Source organism: Callorhinus ursinus, unplaced genomic scaffold (assembly GCF_003265705.2).
Source record: "Callorhinus ursinus isolate GAN/ISIS: 27379988/994484 unplaced genomic scaffold, GSC_fseal_2.0 scaffold6, whole genome shotgun sequence".
NCBI lineage: Eukaryota > Metazoa > Chordata > Mammalia > Carnivora > Otariidae > Callorhinus > Callorhinus ursinus.
In genome coordinates, this window is record NW_027397068.1 from 65,720,572 (window position 1) to 65,733,996 (window position 13,425).

Consider the following 13,425-nt stretch of genomic DNA (forward strand, 5'->3'; position numbering starts at 1 on the left):
TTAGGGTGGCAGCAGAAATCATGGGGCGCTTTCCAGGCTCCAAGGATAAGGAGCAAATGGGGCTGGGGTTTTGTATCTCCCCAATAACGACCACTCTAGCTATGCCACTCTGCTCTCCCTGAACAGACAGCAAGCTTCTCCTCACTCCCCACTGCCATTCATCCAGCTCCACGCAGCAGCCCAGCTGCTGTGTTTGCCGGGAGGGGCTGCCAAGTGCCCTGCCTACTGGCTGCTTCCCGAATCCCTGCCATTCCACACACAAACACATCCACACACGCTCTGCCTCGCTCACACACGGAGCTACACGCACATGCGAGCACATTCCTTCCTTCCTTCTCCCCGCCTCAGCCCTCGACTTCTACAAGCCCATGGAACATTTCTGGAAAGACGCTCTTGATCCAGCAGGGTAGGACTGTTTTGATTTCTCTCTTTGTAGCTTTAGCATTTTGAGAAAGCAACTTACCTTTCTGGCCAGTGTCTGTATCCTAGCAGGGAGATGAGGATTTGCTGTTTTCAATGGGTTTATGCATGCATCTCCTTTTTCTTCCCGGACTTGTAGGATTCTTTGTGTAATTTATGTGTAATTTGGCGGGTGCAGGTTTTTAAGAGCCCTATGAAGGGCTTTTGCATGTGTTTAAAAAAGACATTTGAAAATTGAAAGTGTGATTTATGGAAACGAAATCATCTGTAAAAAAATTGCTTTGGAAAGTGATGGTTGCTGGCCCTAAAGAGAAATATCTGTGATTCACCTAATGTGTTTTAACCCTTTCTTTGCTTACAGTCTATGGTTATTGATGCTAAGCTCAATTTTGTCTCCATATTAAACCAACTACATCTGCATAGTATCCAAAAATGGTCTGTTTGTTCTTGAAAGAACTGGGTAAAATGTATACTTCTTAGTATAAAAAATTTTTAAGAAATTACTGTTAGTAACAGCAACCGTGGCATTTATATGTGCCATGAACATTTTGTTAGGTACTCTGTTGGGTGTTTGGGATAGCAATTAAAGCAAAGCATTAAAGGTCATATCAGATAGTTGTATCAGAGTCTTTTAGGCTGGGGCAAAGGAAGTTTGTTAAAAAGTATAAACTCTCTGGGACTGTGGGTGCACAGTAGATTTACCATATCTCGTGTGTGTGCATACATACATACATATATTGTTTGTGTGTGTATGCTTAGATTTTAATTCAGTTCAAAACTTTTTTCTATTCCTTTTTCATCTCAATATTTGATTCTGCGTATCAGAGCGAAGTAAATGGAGAAGGTCGAATCGCAGGAATAAAGAACAGAAATGGAGCATTGCATTTCAAAATTTGTTGGTTAAACCAACAGTGTAACATAGTGGCCAAAGATTTGGTTAATGAACTGAGGTTACATTTTGTATGAAAAGGTCACATTTCATATTTAACTTTCTGAAGTTTTGGTTGCATAACCTGTGGAAGACACGAACACCCATGTGCGCCTAACCAAAGGTTTTTGTGAATCATCATTCACATGAGAAATCATAATGGGAGCAAGTACAGTACTGTGGTCCAACACAAACATACAAGTCAGGCTGGGAGCATCTCAGAAGGTCGTGGCTCTCGAAGGGACCACTCTGGGGGAATTTTGCCGCTGAGGAAACTGAGGTCTGGCACCATCCTGCTGCTGGCAAAGTGCAGCTCTTCCTATAGGTACACCTTGAATCTTCGCCCGCCTTCTCCCCAGATGTCTCCTCTCAGTCCCTGCAGCTGCTAAATATAGCTGTCTGTGGCTGGCTGCACATGCAACTGAGCACCCCATTCTATCTGCCGTATCTCAGTAACAGAGTGGTCCTCCCCAGGGTCATTCTATGTACACACTACATATTTCCAGCCAACTAGGAGAGTGAATCAAACAGAAGGAGAGACAAACAGAGATAGATAGGAGTCTGGCATGGGGCACATAAGGCAGCACGGTGGAGAAAGCCGGCCCCTGGATGAGTCTTGCGAGTTTGTTTTAAACCTCGCCTTCCCCGGGCCACCTTTAGGAGAACCCTCTGCGCCCCCGCCCTCCGGCAGTGAAATTTAGCCTCCATCCAGCAGCGACAAGTAAAGTAAAGTTCAGGGAAGCTGCTTTTTGGGATCGCTCCAAAACGAGTTGCGCCTGGAGTGATGTTTAAACCAATGTCAGTGCAAGGCAACAGCCCCTGGCCGGCTTCCAGTACCTTTGTAATGCATATGAGCGCGGGAGATCGGTACTTAAAGTTGGAGACTCCGAGCCCGGGAGTTGGCTGAGCGCACTAGCGCCGGGCTGCACTTGATCGCTTCTGGCCGCCCGGCTCCACGGGACGGGCCGGCTCCCGGGGCACGGCCAGAACTCGTTTTGTGGCGGGACATGCGCTGCGCCACCTCTCACCGCGGGCTGTGCTCTTCTTCCAGGTGGCCGGTCGGCTGCTGAGCCCTCTGCCGCGCGGGGAGACTGTGCGCGCCTTGCCCGCGGCCACTGACCATGACCATGACTCTCCACACCAAAGCGTCCGGAATGGCCCTGCTACATCAAATCCAAGGGACCGAGCTGGAGACCCTGAACCGCCCGCAGCTCAAGATCCCCCTGGAGCGGCCCCTGGGCGAGGTATACGTGGACAGCAGCAAGCCCGCCGTGTACAACTATCCCGAGGGTGGCGCGTACGACTTCAACGCCGCTCCCGCCGCCTCCGCGCCCGTCTACGGCCAGTCGGGCCTCGCCTACGGCCCCGGGTCCGAGGCGGCGGCGTTCGGCGCCAACGGCTTGGGGGGCTTCCCGCCGCTCAACAGCGTGTCTCCGAGCCCGCTGGTACTGCTGCACCCGCCGCCTCAGCTCTCGCCCTTCCTGCACCCCCACGGCCAGCAGGTGCCCTATTACCTGGAGAACGAACCGAGCGGCTATGCGGTGCGCGAGGCCGGCCCTCCCGCGTTCTACAGGTACCCGCGCCGCCCGCCGCGCCACGTCGGGGTGGCAGCTGCGCGCCCTGCAGGCTGGAGGGAGCGAGGGGGCCCGCGCGGCCGGGAGCTCGCGGGAGGCCGTAGGCCGCGGGGCTGGGCAGCCGGCAGCCCGGCCGCAGGAGCCGCGGGACTCGCGGCCCGGCCGGGGCGTGGGGTGAGATGGTGGCGGGGAAGGATTTGTGGATCTTGCTTTCGAGAGCCAAGTTCTCTCGCCTGGCAGCTTAAAGAAAATTCTATTCTCCATCCCCCTACCATCTGCGTAAGCGGCAGATCCGAAAACCCATGGGCTTCCTAACTCATTTTGGAAAATCGTACAAAGCGGCGGTTATTTGTGTGTGTGTTTTGGGGGGAATACCCCAAAGCAAATAAACACAAAGCTCTTGGAGTCCCTAGTGAATGTCCCGTCTTGGTATTTAAGCCTGGAGGTGAGTAGGGTTAGGGAAGCTCAGAGTTTATTATTAATTATTATTATTATTATTATTATTATTAATTGAACTTGTTTTAATGTGCTCGCAAGATTTCCTTTCATCTACAATTTCTGATTGGAGATATGCACGCTATTATTATGATGACGATGGTTTTGTTTGTTTTAGCAAGCAGTGCTTGCACCTACTTCCCCCCCTTTCTCTCCATCCCAAGTTCGAGACTTTGGGATTGAACTGTGCTCCGCAAAAGAGCAATAGAGGAATTGAATGTCTTAATGAGTTTCTGATTTCTGAGTTATCTGGCTGGGTCCGTGTTGGAGCAGATTGCTGGCATATGACTCCTGACAGCCGAAAATTTATAGGTGTCTTGTGAGTTTAAAACATGCCGGCTGGAAGAGTGTTTTGAAATAACCCTCGTGCCCGCTAAATTACCTTTCTGGCCTACCGGCAGAGCGTGCCCTGGAAATGGTGTGCGGGGTCAGCTCGGTTGTGCACCTTTTAGTCGCTGTAGAAGTGTTAGGAGTCCAGGACATACAGAAACGCATTTGTGACTTAAGTGGCCAGTGTTTTGGGTCCTTACATCCCCAAACCCCAAGGATTATACTTTCCTCGCCTCCCTTCTCCTACTACCCCTTTGACAGTTTCTGCGTTCTCTTCCTCATGGACCTGGGGAGGGCTTAGGTGGGTGATACTGATGAACACCTGTGCCCTGGGCACCTAACGGCCACCTGTACTCTGGGGTGGGTTTGGGAGTTCTCAGGGCGCTCACGTGGCTGGGTGCTGAGTTAGGCACAGCCAGACTGCACACTGGTGTCTGGACTTGCCTCCCACCCTCACCTGGACCCTTCTGCATTGCAAGCTGTGGACCATTTTCTATTCAGTGTTCTAGTTCCAGAGATTCAGCAGGAGAAACAGGAAGAAGGTGCAGCTTGGCCCCAGAGGATACTGAAGGGCACAGTCTTGGGGTATCTGAACGTATCCCATATCCTTCAACCTCCTCAAAGGATTTTAGAGCATTCCACAGCCAAACAGGTTCAGACTGAGTTACTACTTAAAAGACAAAGAATGAACACAACTTTAGAAAGTTGGCATATTTCAAATTAATTTTACTTGTTTTAATTCAGGGTTAAAGTGGAAAGAAAAAGAATTTATTCTGCTCACTTTTTTTTGAAGTGTTAGAACAAAATATAACGATTAAGTCTTACTCACACAACCTTTTAAACTCCTTGATGTGAAGGAAGGCACTTGATATGATGTGAATTCCATAACCTTGTGGTGGACTCCAGAAACTATTTTCTCTTTCATTTAATTTTCAGTTCTTTTATTGCAAATTAATCCTACTGAATTTCAATGGGTACTAATGAGACTGCTCCTTAGCGGATTATTTACTGCCTTGCTAATAATTACAAAGTGAGCATGGTCAAATAAAGAGGGAACCACATTTAATTCAAAATTGTTCATCATCCCAGTGGCAAATAATATTACTATAATATGCCCCATCTTAAACTTTTTGCATTAGATGGTATTCAAATACATTTAGAATAATGAAAAAAATGACATGGAACTTTAATAATAAAGTTAAGAACTCATACACATGCGTTTCCATGTGGAAACTTAGTTTTAGAATGATTTTTTCTTTGTAGTTTATTTCCTATAACATCCTTACTCTTTGCTTTGAATCGTGCCTCTGGGTAGCCAGGGAGGAAGAGATGGCTCTATATAAGTGTTGTTTCAAATGGGCAGATTTATTTATTTTGCCCTCTCAGTTTTCCTGTCTGAATAACTCTGAGTAAAAAGAAAAAAAAAATTGATTAGGCTCTTTTAGAAACCTTCCATTATCTTCAGTAGTTACTAAAGTTTTGGGGGTTGCAAGCAGTGTTTTCAAACTGCTTGTCATGATCCAGAGGATCATGAAATCGCTTAGTGAGTCTGGAACATTTTTTTTTTTTAAGGAATAAAATAGAAAAGAATATAATAGAAAGTATCACAGTGCATAATATTTAGTAAGGGTGGGTTTTGTTTCCTGAAAATTTGTTTTAATTATATATGCTTATATGCACCGACTCTGATGTAAAATGTATTTCTTACCGTGGACGTTTGAAAATTAGTGGCCCAACATGTTATGCTTGGTACGAAACACAAAATTTAGGAAAGTGGCTAGTTGTTTTAGCTACACAAACCAAAAAGGTATTTTGATTGTTGTTATATTATTTTCCCCCTGTAAATTGGCTGGTGTCTTCAGGTCAGTTAGATTAAGGTTTATTATTTCTGATTCTTAACTTTTCCATTTGTAACATGGTGCTGTCATGTGGATTGTCTACCTGAATGTCCCACTGGGATGTTCAGAGAATTTACCTGAAGTTCACATCATTAACATAATATAGTTCTAACGGCTTAGGAGGTTTGAATAAAACTAAAGAATGAAACATATTATATCCACCATGTTTTTAAAAATTCAAATTAAGTATTTAGTGCTCCGTGTTCATTTCAGTTTTACTACTCAATATTCTTAAAGGCTAAATTTTACCCACTTCTCCCCGCCAAACTGCACAAACACACAGATCTTTAGCATCAAAATCAATGTCTTAGTAATTTTTCTGCTGGCTATATGCACATTTTGAATGCGTAGTGCAATCATTTAAAAACGATTTCTCAACTTTAAATAAGGCTCATTTCTAGGGAGAGATTTGAAGAGCTAGTTTGCAAGTTTCCAGTAATTCTTTACTTGTATTTAGGTGATATTTTAGCACCCTTTATTTCTGTTCTTACTTTCATTCATTTAAGTTGTTACTGTTCACCTGACATTTTGTGTTGGTCTAAGAATAGCTGAAGGAGCCACATATTGCCTTGGGAATGAGTGTATTTTAGGTTGAAAAATGGATTCACATCTTGAGTCCCCATTTCATTTTCACCTACTCCATGTGGCTTGTTTGGTAGAAAGCCCCTGCAGGATAATTACCACTTATTATAATCTTCTTTCTCGCACTCAGTTAATATGGATCCTTGGATTGCTTTTGTAAATATATTTAGGATATGACATTCCTAATTTGGGAAAATTCAGGTTTAGCATTTGGGTTTCTTATTGTTTTAAGAACATAAAAGACGGGCAAGAAATCAACAATGACAGGAACAACAGATATCAGGAAAAACTGTAAAAGGTGACACACTTTCTGTTAATGATAAGGTATTAATAATTTTGTCAAGTGGGATAATGTATAGGAAAGCAGTACATAAGCTACACGAGCATTCAGCATTTCATTATTTCTTTCACATATTAATATTCATTCCAGTGCTTCTGTAAGCTAAAAGATAGTAGGAAAGAACAGATTTAAGTGGTCAGGAGTTTCATTACAAATATAAATTAGTGATCATGTGAAATCATTTTCTGTGGAAGTGAAATTTAAATAAAATCTTTATCACCATCTGCAACATTTATTTGCAGCCTAGGTTATCATAAATAACATTTATTTATAGATACATTAAAAAAATCAAAACCCTGCTTATGTGAAAATAGTTTTACATGAGGAACTATACAAATTATAATTACATTTTTTCTAAAATACACACTCAGCACAAAATGAATACATCTGACTCCTTCCTTTGACATCAGTATTCTTTTTAATGTAACTTCAGAAGAACCCGGTGAGAGGAACAGCATGCTAAAAGTGTGTTCCCTGCTTTTCCAGGATACATTGAATGGATAGGACAAATTAGTCATTTAGCTTAATCCCAAGACTCCGTCTGCTTTTTGAAGAAGGAAAACACAGAATGGCCACCACTGTTTAGAACCAAGATGCACACTCCAGAGAAAGATGCTTTATAAATCCCTGAAATACAGCCACTCGAACACAAACCAACCAAAGTGAAACTGTGAGGGATTTCACTGAAAGGAGGCAGCCCCTCAAAGCCATCTAACTGTTTTGTTTTATACTTTAAACTCTGCCAATGCACTGACAGATAATGCCCCTTTTCAAAAAAGGTACGTTTAAGCTGTTCCCTGCTCCACTTGTAAAACATTACGCCCCTGCTGCCCTCTGAAATCTGAGGACTTCTGTGGGCTGGAGGCGAAGAGTCATATTCTTGATCTCAGGAGGGAAGAAATCCTAACTCCTGAGTTCTGCACCTTGGAGAATGTTATTAGGAATTATGAGGGAAGCTTTGCATTAATTGACAACACTTTCAGTCACGTGTGTATGTTCAGACCCTATTAATAGAGGAAAGATAGAAAAGACAACTACTTGGTCCAAACTGATGAAATTTTATGTAGTTTGGTGAAGTAATAATTTCAAGAAGCTAGCCCAAATAAGAAACGGTATGACTGACACTCGTAAGTGATACAGTGGTGTGAAGGAGGAATCGTGATGTGGTGGTGGTGGTGAGGATGGTGCTGGTGCTGGTGCTGGTGCTGGTGGTGTGGTTGGTGCTGGTGGTGGTGGTGAGGATGGTGCTGGTGCTGGTAGTGAGGATGGTGCTGGTGCTGGTGGTGAGGTTGGTGCTGGTGGTGGTGGTGAGGATGGTGCTGGTGCTGGTAGTGAGGATGGTGGTGGTGGTGGTGCTGGTGGTGAGGATGGTGCTGGTGGTGGTGGTGATGGTGGTGGTGGTGGTGGTGGTAGTGGTGAGGATGGTGCTGGTGGTGGTGCTGGTGGTGAGGATGGTGCTGGTGGTGCTGGTGGTGGTGGTGGTGGTGAGGATGGTGCTGGTGGTGGTGCTGGTGGTAAGGATGGTGCTGGTGGTGGTGGTGATGGTGGTGGTGGTGAGGATGAGGTTGGTGCTGGTGCTGGTGGTGGTGATGCTGGTGGTGGTGGTGGTGAGGATGGTGCTGGTGTTGGCAAGAACATAACATAATAAAATAAAATTTAAAAAAAAGAAAGTACTGGTGTCAGTTGGGGTGGGTAGTAGTTCTGGATGCCTGTTATAGAGCCTGAAGATGTTTATCCTACGCAGAAATCAAATCCTTTTAATGTACTTCACGTATTTTTGTGTAGTTGCAATTTAAGAAATAGTCAAAACATCAATAATGATATTATCAGTAATCTTAATACCATAAATCTAATAAGTACTACACAGAAAATTTAGAAAAGAAAACTCCAAACAAGCCTGGAGTTTTGTTTTGTTTTGTTTTTTGTTTCTTCTTTTTGGAGGGACAAAATTGGGTCCCCCAGTCTACTCCCGTCAGAGCTACTTTAATGAAATGTGTTATTGTGGATGAGATAGTATGCTACTTTGTCTTGTAATTTTCTACTTTCTTTGAATTATGCTTTGGGAAAATTATAGAAGTTCACTTAAAGCTAAGAAAGCTAATTAAGAAATGTTCGGGACTAGATATTTCCAAATAAGTCCTGGATAAACTCAGATGGGGTTCTTGTTTTTTGAGAGTTTCCCAAATGTTGTCAGTTCCTAGGGCGGGGAGCGAACGGCCTCCACAGTATAGTGTTCAGATGCTCACGTCCATCGAGCTGGAAAGCTCCAGAGCTGTCTGGTCCCAGAGCCTCCTCCGGCTCCATGCTCCCATTCCCAGGCTGCACCCTTGGGCTGGGGCTCCTGCCCCACAGTGGCGCGGGTGTGCCGGGTATTACTTCCTGGGCAGTGTTCTTGGCAACTGGACTCACTTTTCTCATAGAAAGACTTGAGATTTTTTTCTAAGACCCTGACAGTAAAAGACAATTTTCTTTTAATTTCCTGCAACTAAATGATGTTAGAAATAGTAGTTTTTACATTGGCATACTTCCTCCTTCCACTGCTGATTTTTTTTTTTTTTTTTTTAGTAGTAGTCCGTTCTCGTATTTTCTTTTTTCTTTGCTTTATTTTCTAATGTTCTTTAAACTCCTTTTGGCTTCTTTTCTCCAATCAAGCTTGCTTGCTTGCTTGCTTTTTTCTTTTTTCCTGTTTTAGTTGCTCCATCTGCGTATTCCCAGATTTTTTCCTTACACCTTTTCTGGTTTATTTCTTTACTGACCTTTTTCATCTGTTATTTTCATGAAATTTGGAACAGGGCTCAACAGAGTTCTGCCTAGCATGGGGAAGCCAGCAGTGTAAGAATAACCCAGAATAGCATTAACTCCATTAAAAGTTTTAAAAACACTTTTTCCTTGTCTCTAACCTTAAAACAAACAAAAAACAAAAAACAAAAAAACTGGGAAGAAATTTTCACTTTAGTGTAATTGCTTTGACAGCTCATTCATGTCTTCATTCATTTGGCTCCCTTGTCCCAAATTGTGTAGCTCATCAGTGGCATAGATGAAATAAAATGCAATTTTGTATTCCTAGCAGTTCAGGTGTCAGGGTTACCACACAGTTGCCAGGAATCGCCTTGTATGAATGGGTGGAGCCCTGAGGCCACAGTCTTCTGCTTGGAGATTTGGGATGGGGATAAGTGAAGTCAGCCTTGGCCCCTCTCTCCTGGTTTCAGGGCTTCTAGATCCATGTGAATTTACACAAGGCATTTAAAGCTGACTGGAGCTTCCCATTCTGGCAACAAAAACAACAAAAAAAAAGCCCTGTTCTTTTCGAACAAGCATAGGTGCATCCCTGATTCATTTTACTTGTATCAGGAAAGTATTTTAAATACTTTAAATACTGGTGCTTTGTTTGTTTTTGGTTTTTGCTCTTGTAACATCTTCACAACACAACATAATTGATTTTAAGGGTCCTTTATGTTAACTTTTACATCTTTCATTTTTGGAAGACCTTACGAATGGTTGTATTTATTTCTGCAGGAACATTTCAAGCAATTCACAGAGAAAGAATGTACTTTCTAATTTGAGTACAAGATACAATTTCATTACATTGAGAAGTTACTTTCTGTAGTTATCCAAAAAACTTGTGGGACCTTTGGAACTCTCTTTGATTTCTAATAGGAGGAATCCCTGAGCACTGGTCCTAACAGAGACCATGTCTTGTTCACTGCATTTCCCTCAGCTCTTAGCAAAGGACATGGCAGGAAGCACCAGTCACACTGACTCGTTCAGGTTGCTTACTGGGAGAATGGCCATTCAGCAGTGGATCTTTTTTTTTTTTTTTTTAAGATTTTCTTTTTTTATTTGACAGAGAGAGCAAGAGAGCACAAGTAGGGGTAATAGTAGAGGGAGAAGGAGCAGCAGTCTCCCCGCTGAGCAAGGAGCCCAATGCAGGGCTTGATCCCAGGACCTCGGGATCATGACCTGAGCTGAAGGTAGACGCCTAACCCACTGAGCCACCCAGGCGCCCCAGCAGTGGATCTTTAGATGGGACTGGAGGAATGTGGGGAATTTGTGAACCCCCTCCCCCAGGAATAAAAGTGGAAAGGAGTCCATTGGGTATCCCAAGGACAGTTGATTCCTATTATTCGCAGATTCCATATTTACGAATTTGCCTCCTTGCTAAAATTTATTGGTAACCCCCCAATGAGGACTCATGGCACTTCCTTGGTCACTCACGGACATGGGCAGAATGGTGAAAAATTTGAGTCATCTGACATGCATGCTCCCGGCTGAGGTCAAGCAAAGTGATACTCTGCCTTCTTGTGTCAGCTCTTCTACTATAAACAAGTGTCCTGTTCAGTCTGTGCAGTGCTACGTTTTTTTTTGCTTTTTGTTGGTGACTTTGCTGTTGAAAATGACTCCCAAGCATAATGCAGAAGTGCTGGTTAATGTTCCTGAGTGCCAGAAGCCTGTGACGTGTCTGATCAAGGCTGTAGAAGACATGTGTGTTAGATAAACTTTGGGCATGAGTTATAATGCTGTTGGCTGTGAATTCAATGTTAATGAATCAATAATATGTTAAATAAGGTATCTTTAAACAGAAATACACATGAAATGAGGCTACGTATTATTTGGTTGGTGGAGATGGTATGATCAGAGGCTTGTAAAAAATACAGGGCTGTATTTCCCCTTGGAGCGGTGGTTTAGTGTTCACTAATTTACTGTTTATGGAAATTTGAAAGTCATAACTACCACAAATAATGAGAATTGCTTTTATGTAATAGAGTGACTTAAGCACAAGTTTGGGAGGCAGGCAGCTTATGTTTCTGACTTGACTCCTGCCTAGTTGTAATCTCTGGCTCACTGTGCCTCAGTTTACTCATCTGTAAAATGCCAAAGTAGAACCTACATCTTTCAGTTGTTGTGAGGATTAAATGAGTTCATAGACGTCAAGCTTTTAAAACATGCCTGGCACATAGCAAGCCATTAGTTCTATAACTCCTTTAGGAGGGAATTGGCAACTCTACACTGAAGAAGGTGAATATAAGGGCTTTTATTAAGAGTCTGGAATGTTTGTGACTTCCCTATATTTGTTTATTTTGCCTTCAAGGGACCAACTTTAATACCCTATTGTGATTAGAAGTTAAATTTTCCAACCTAAAGGAAGCAGGAAGCTAATTTTTCTTGGAATGCTTAATCTATGCCAGGTGCTATGCTAGAAAAACAAAACAAAGCAATTGTAATAAACTCCAAATAAGTAAAAATAAGTAAGTCAATAAAAAGAGTGAGGGATATTAAGTACTGTGGACTGGAGCAGTCCCAGAGAGGAAAATAGTTGAAGTTGAGGTAAGCAGTTTATGGAGAAGCCATGATGGACATAGGGCAAGGAAGGCGTTTCTCTGTGATTTGGAAAACAGGAACAAGGAGAAGGAAGAGGGACAGAAGCTAACATTCTAGGGCATATGCAAAAGTGGATTTTCAACCCTGGCTGCACATTTGAATCAAGGATGACTTCAGAATCACCTGGGGGATTTTGCTGTGTTCGCCCTTCGGAGGACTGTTTGAACCCTCGTCGGCCTGACTTCCACATCTTCAGTTCACTGGGTCCACATGGGTCTCAGAAGCAGAGGGTAAATGGCGTGCTGAGAAGAAGGATGACAGTAACATTAATTTCTTTTCATCATCTTTTCAAAAGAAGATTTGAAGTAGGCAGATGCATTGGATGTTGACTAGATGCAAAGTAGACAAATTGAAGAAGAATATTAGGACACACACACACCTACCCCAGTTAGCCTTCATGATGTAGATTTTTGTTGAGGGTTTAGATAATCAGTGGTGATTGAGCTTTTGCCCCTCCCTCCTCCCTCACCCCAGGGTTCTTTTTCCTTTAATTCTGATAGTTGCCACACACCAGACTCTAGCATTGTTTATACAACTTTAAACCCCTAAATATCAGTACAGTTAATTGGTTGCATTAAAGAGCCAAGATGTCCATCGACAGATGAATGGATAAAGAAGATGTGGTATATATACACAATGGAATATCATGCAGCCATCAAAAGGAAAGAGATCTTGCCATTTGCAATGATGTGGGTGGAACTGGAGAGTGTCATGCTGAGCCAAATAAGTCAATCAGAGAAAGACATGTATCATATGACCTCACTGATAGGAGGAATTCTTAATCTCAGGAAACAAACTGAGGGTTGCTGGAGTGGTGGGGGGTGGGAGGGATGGGGGGGCTGGGTGATAGACATTGGGGAGTAGGTGCTACGGTGAGCGCTGTGAATTGTGCAAGACTGTTGAATCACAGATCTGTACTTCTGAAGCAAATAATGCAACATATGTTAAGAAAAAAGAAAAAGAAGAAGATAGCAGGAGGGGAAGAATAAAGGGGAGTAAGTCGGAGGGGGAGACGAACCATGAGAGACGATGGACTCTGAAAAACAAACTGAGAGTTCTAGAGGGGAGGAGCATGGGGGGATGGGTTAGCCTGCTGATGGGTATTAAAGAGAGCACATTCTGCATAGAGCACTGGGTGTTATGCACAAACAATGAATCATGGAACACTGCATCAGAAACTAATGATGTATGGTGATTAACATAACAATAAAAATTTTAGAGAATTAAAAAAAAGAACTCAAAAAAAAAAACTTCCACTTGCGTGTTTGGAAAGTGTCCTGGAGTCTTTGATGTGCAAGATGTAGTTAAAGCTCCCCTCCTGTACTCTTTTTCTGTCATGAGGTATTTACAGAATTTTTTTTTTTTAAAGATTTGATTTATTTATTTGACAGAGAGAGACACAGTGAGAGAGTGAACACAAGCAGGGGGAGTGGGAGAGGGAGAAGCAGGCTTCCCGCTGAGCAGGGAGCCCGATGTGGG

At 43.1% G+C, this 13,425-nt stretch overlaps 1 protein-coding gene across 6 annotated transcripts in view; it reads left to right on the forward strand.

Moving 5' to 3' along the window:
• ESR1 (estrogen receptor 1) overlaps window positions 1-13,425 on the forward strand; it is a 393,382-nt gene that overhangs the window by 113,552 nt on the left and 266,405 nt on the right. For 4 of the 6 annotated variants that reach the window (XM_073894109.1, XM_073894110.1, XM_025866343.2 and 1 more), the window contains one exon: window positions 2,400-2,921. The exons of 1 other annotated variant lie outside the window; for it this stretch is intronic. In XM_073894109.1, coding sequence (XP_073750210.1) covers window positions 2,470-2,921 — 452 coding nt within the window. In that variant the 5' untranslated portion in view covers window positions 2,400-2,469. Of the gene's footprint in view, window positions 1-305; window positions 407-2,399; window positions 2,922-13,425 lie in introns of those variants that run through there. One more of the 6 variants, XM_073894111.1, reaches the window with a different exon arrangement.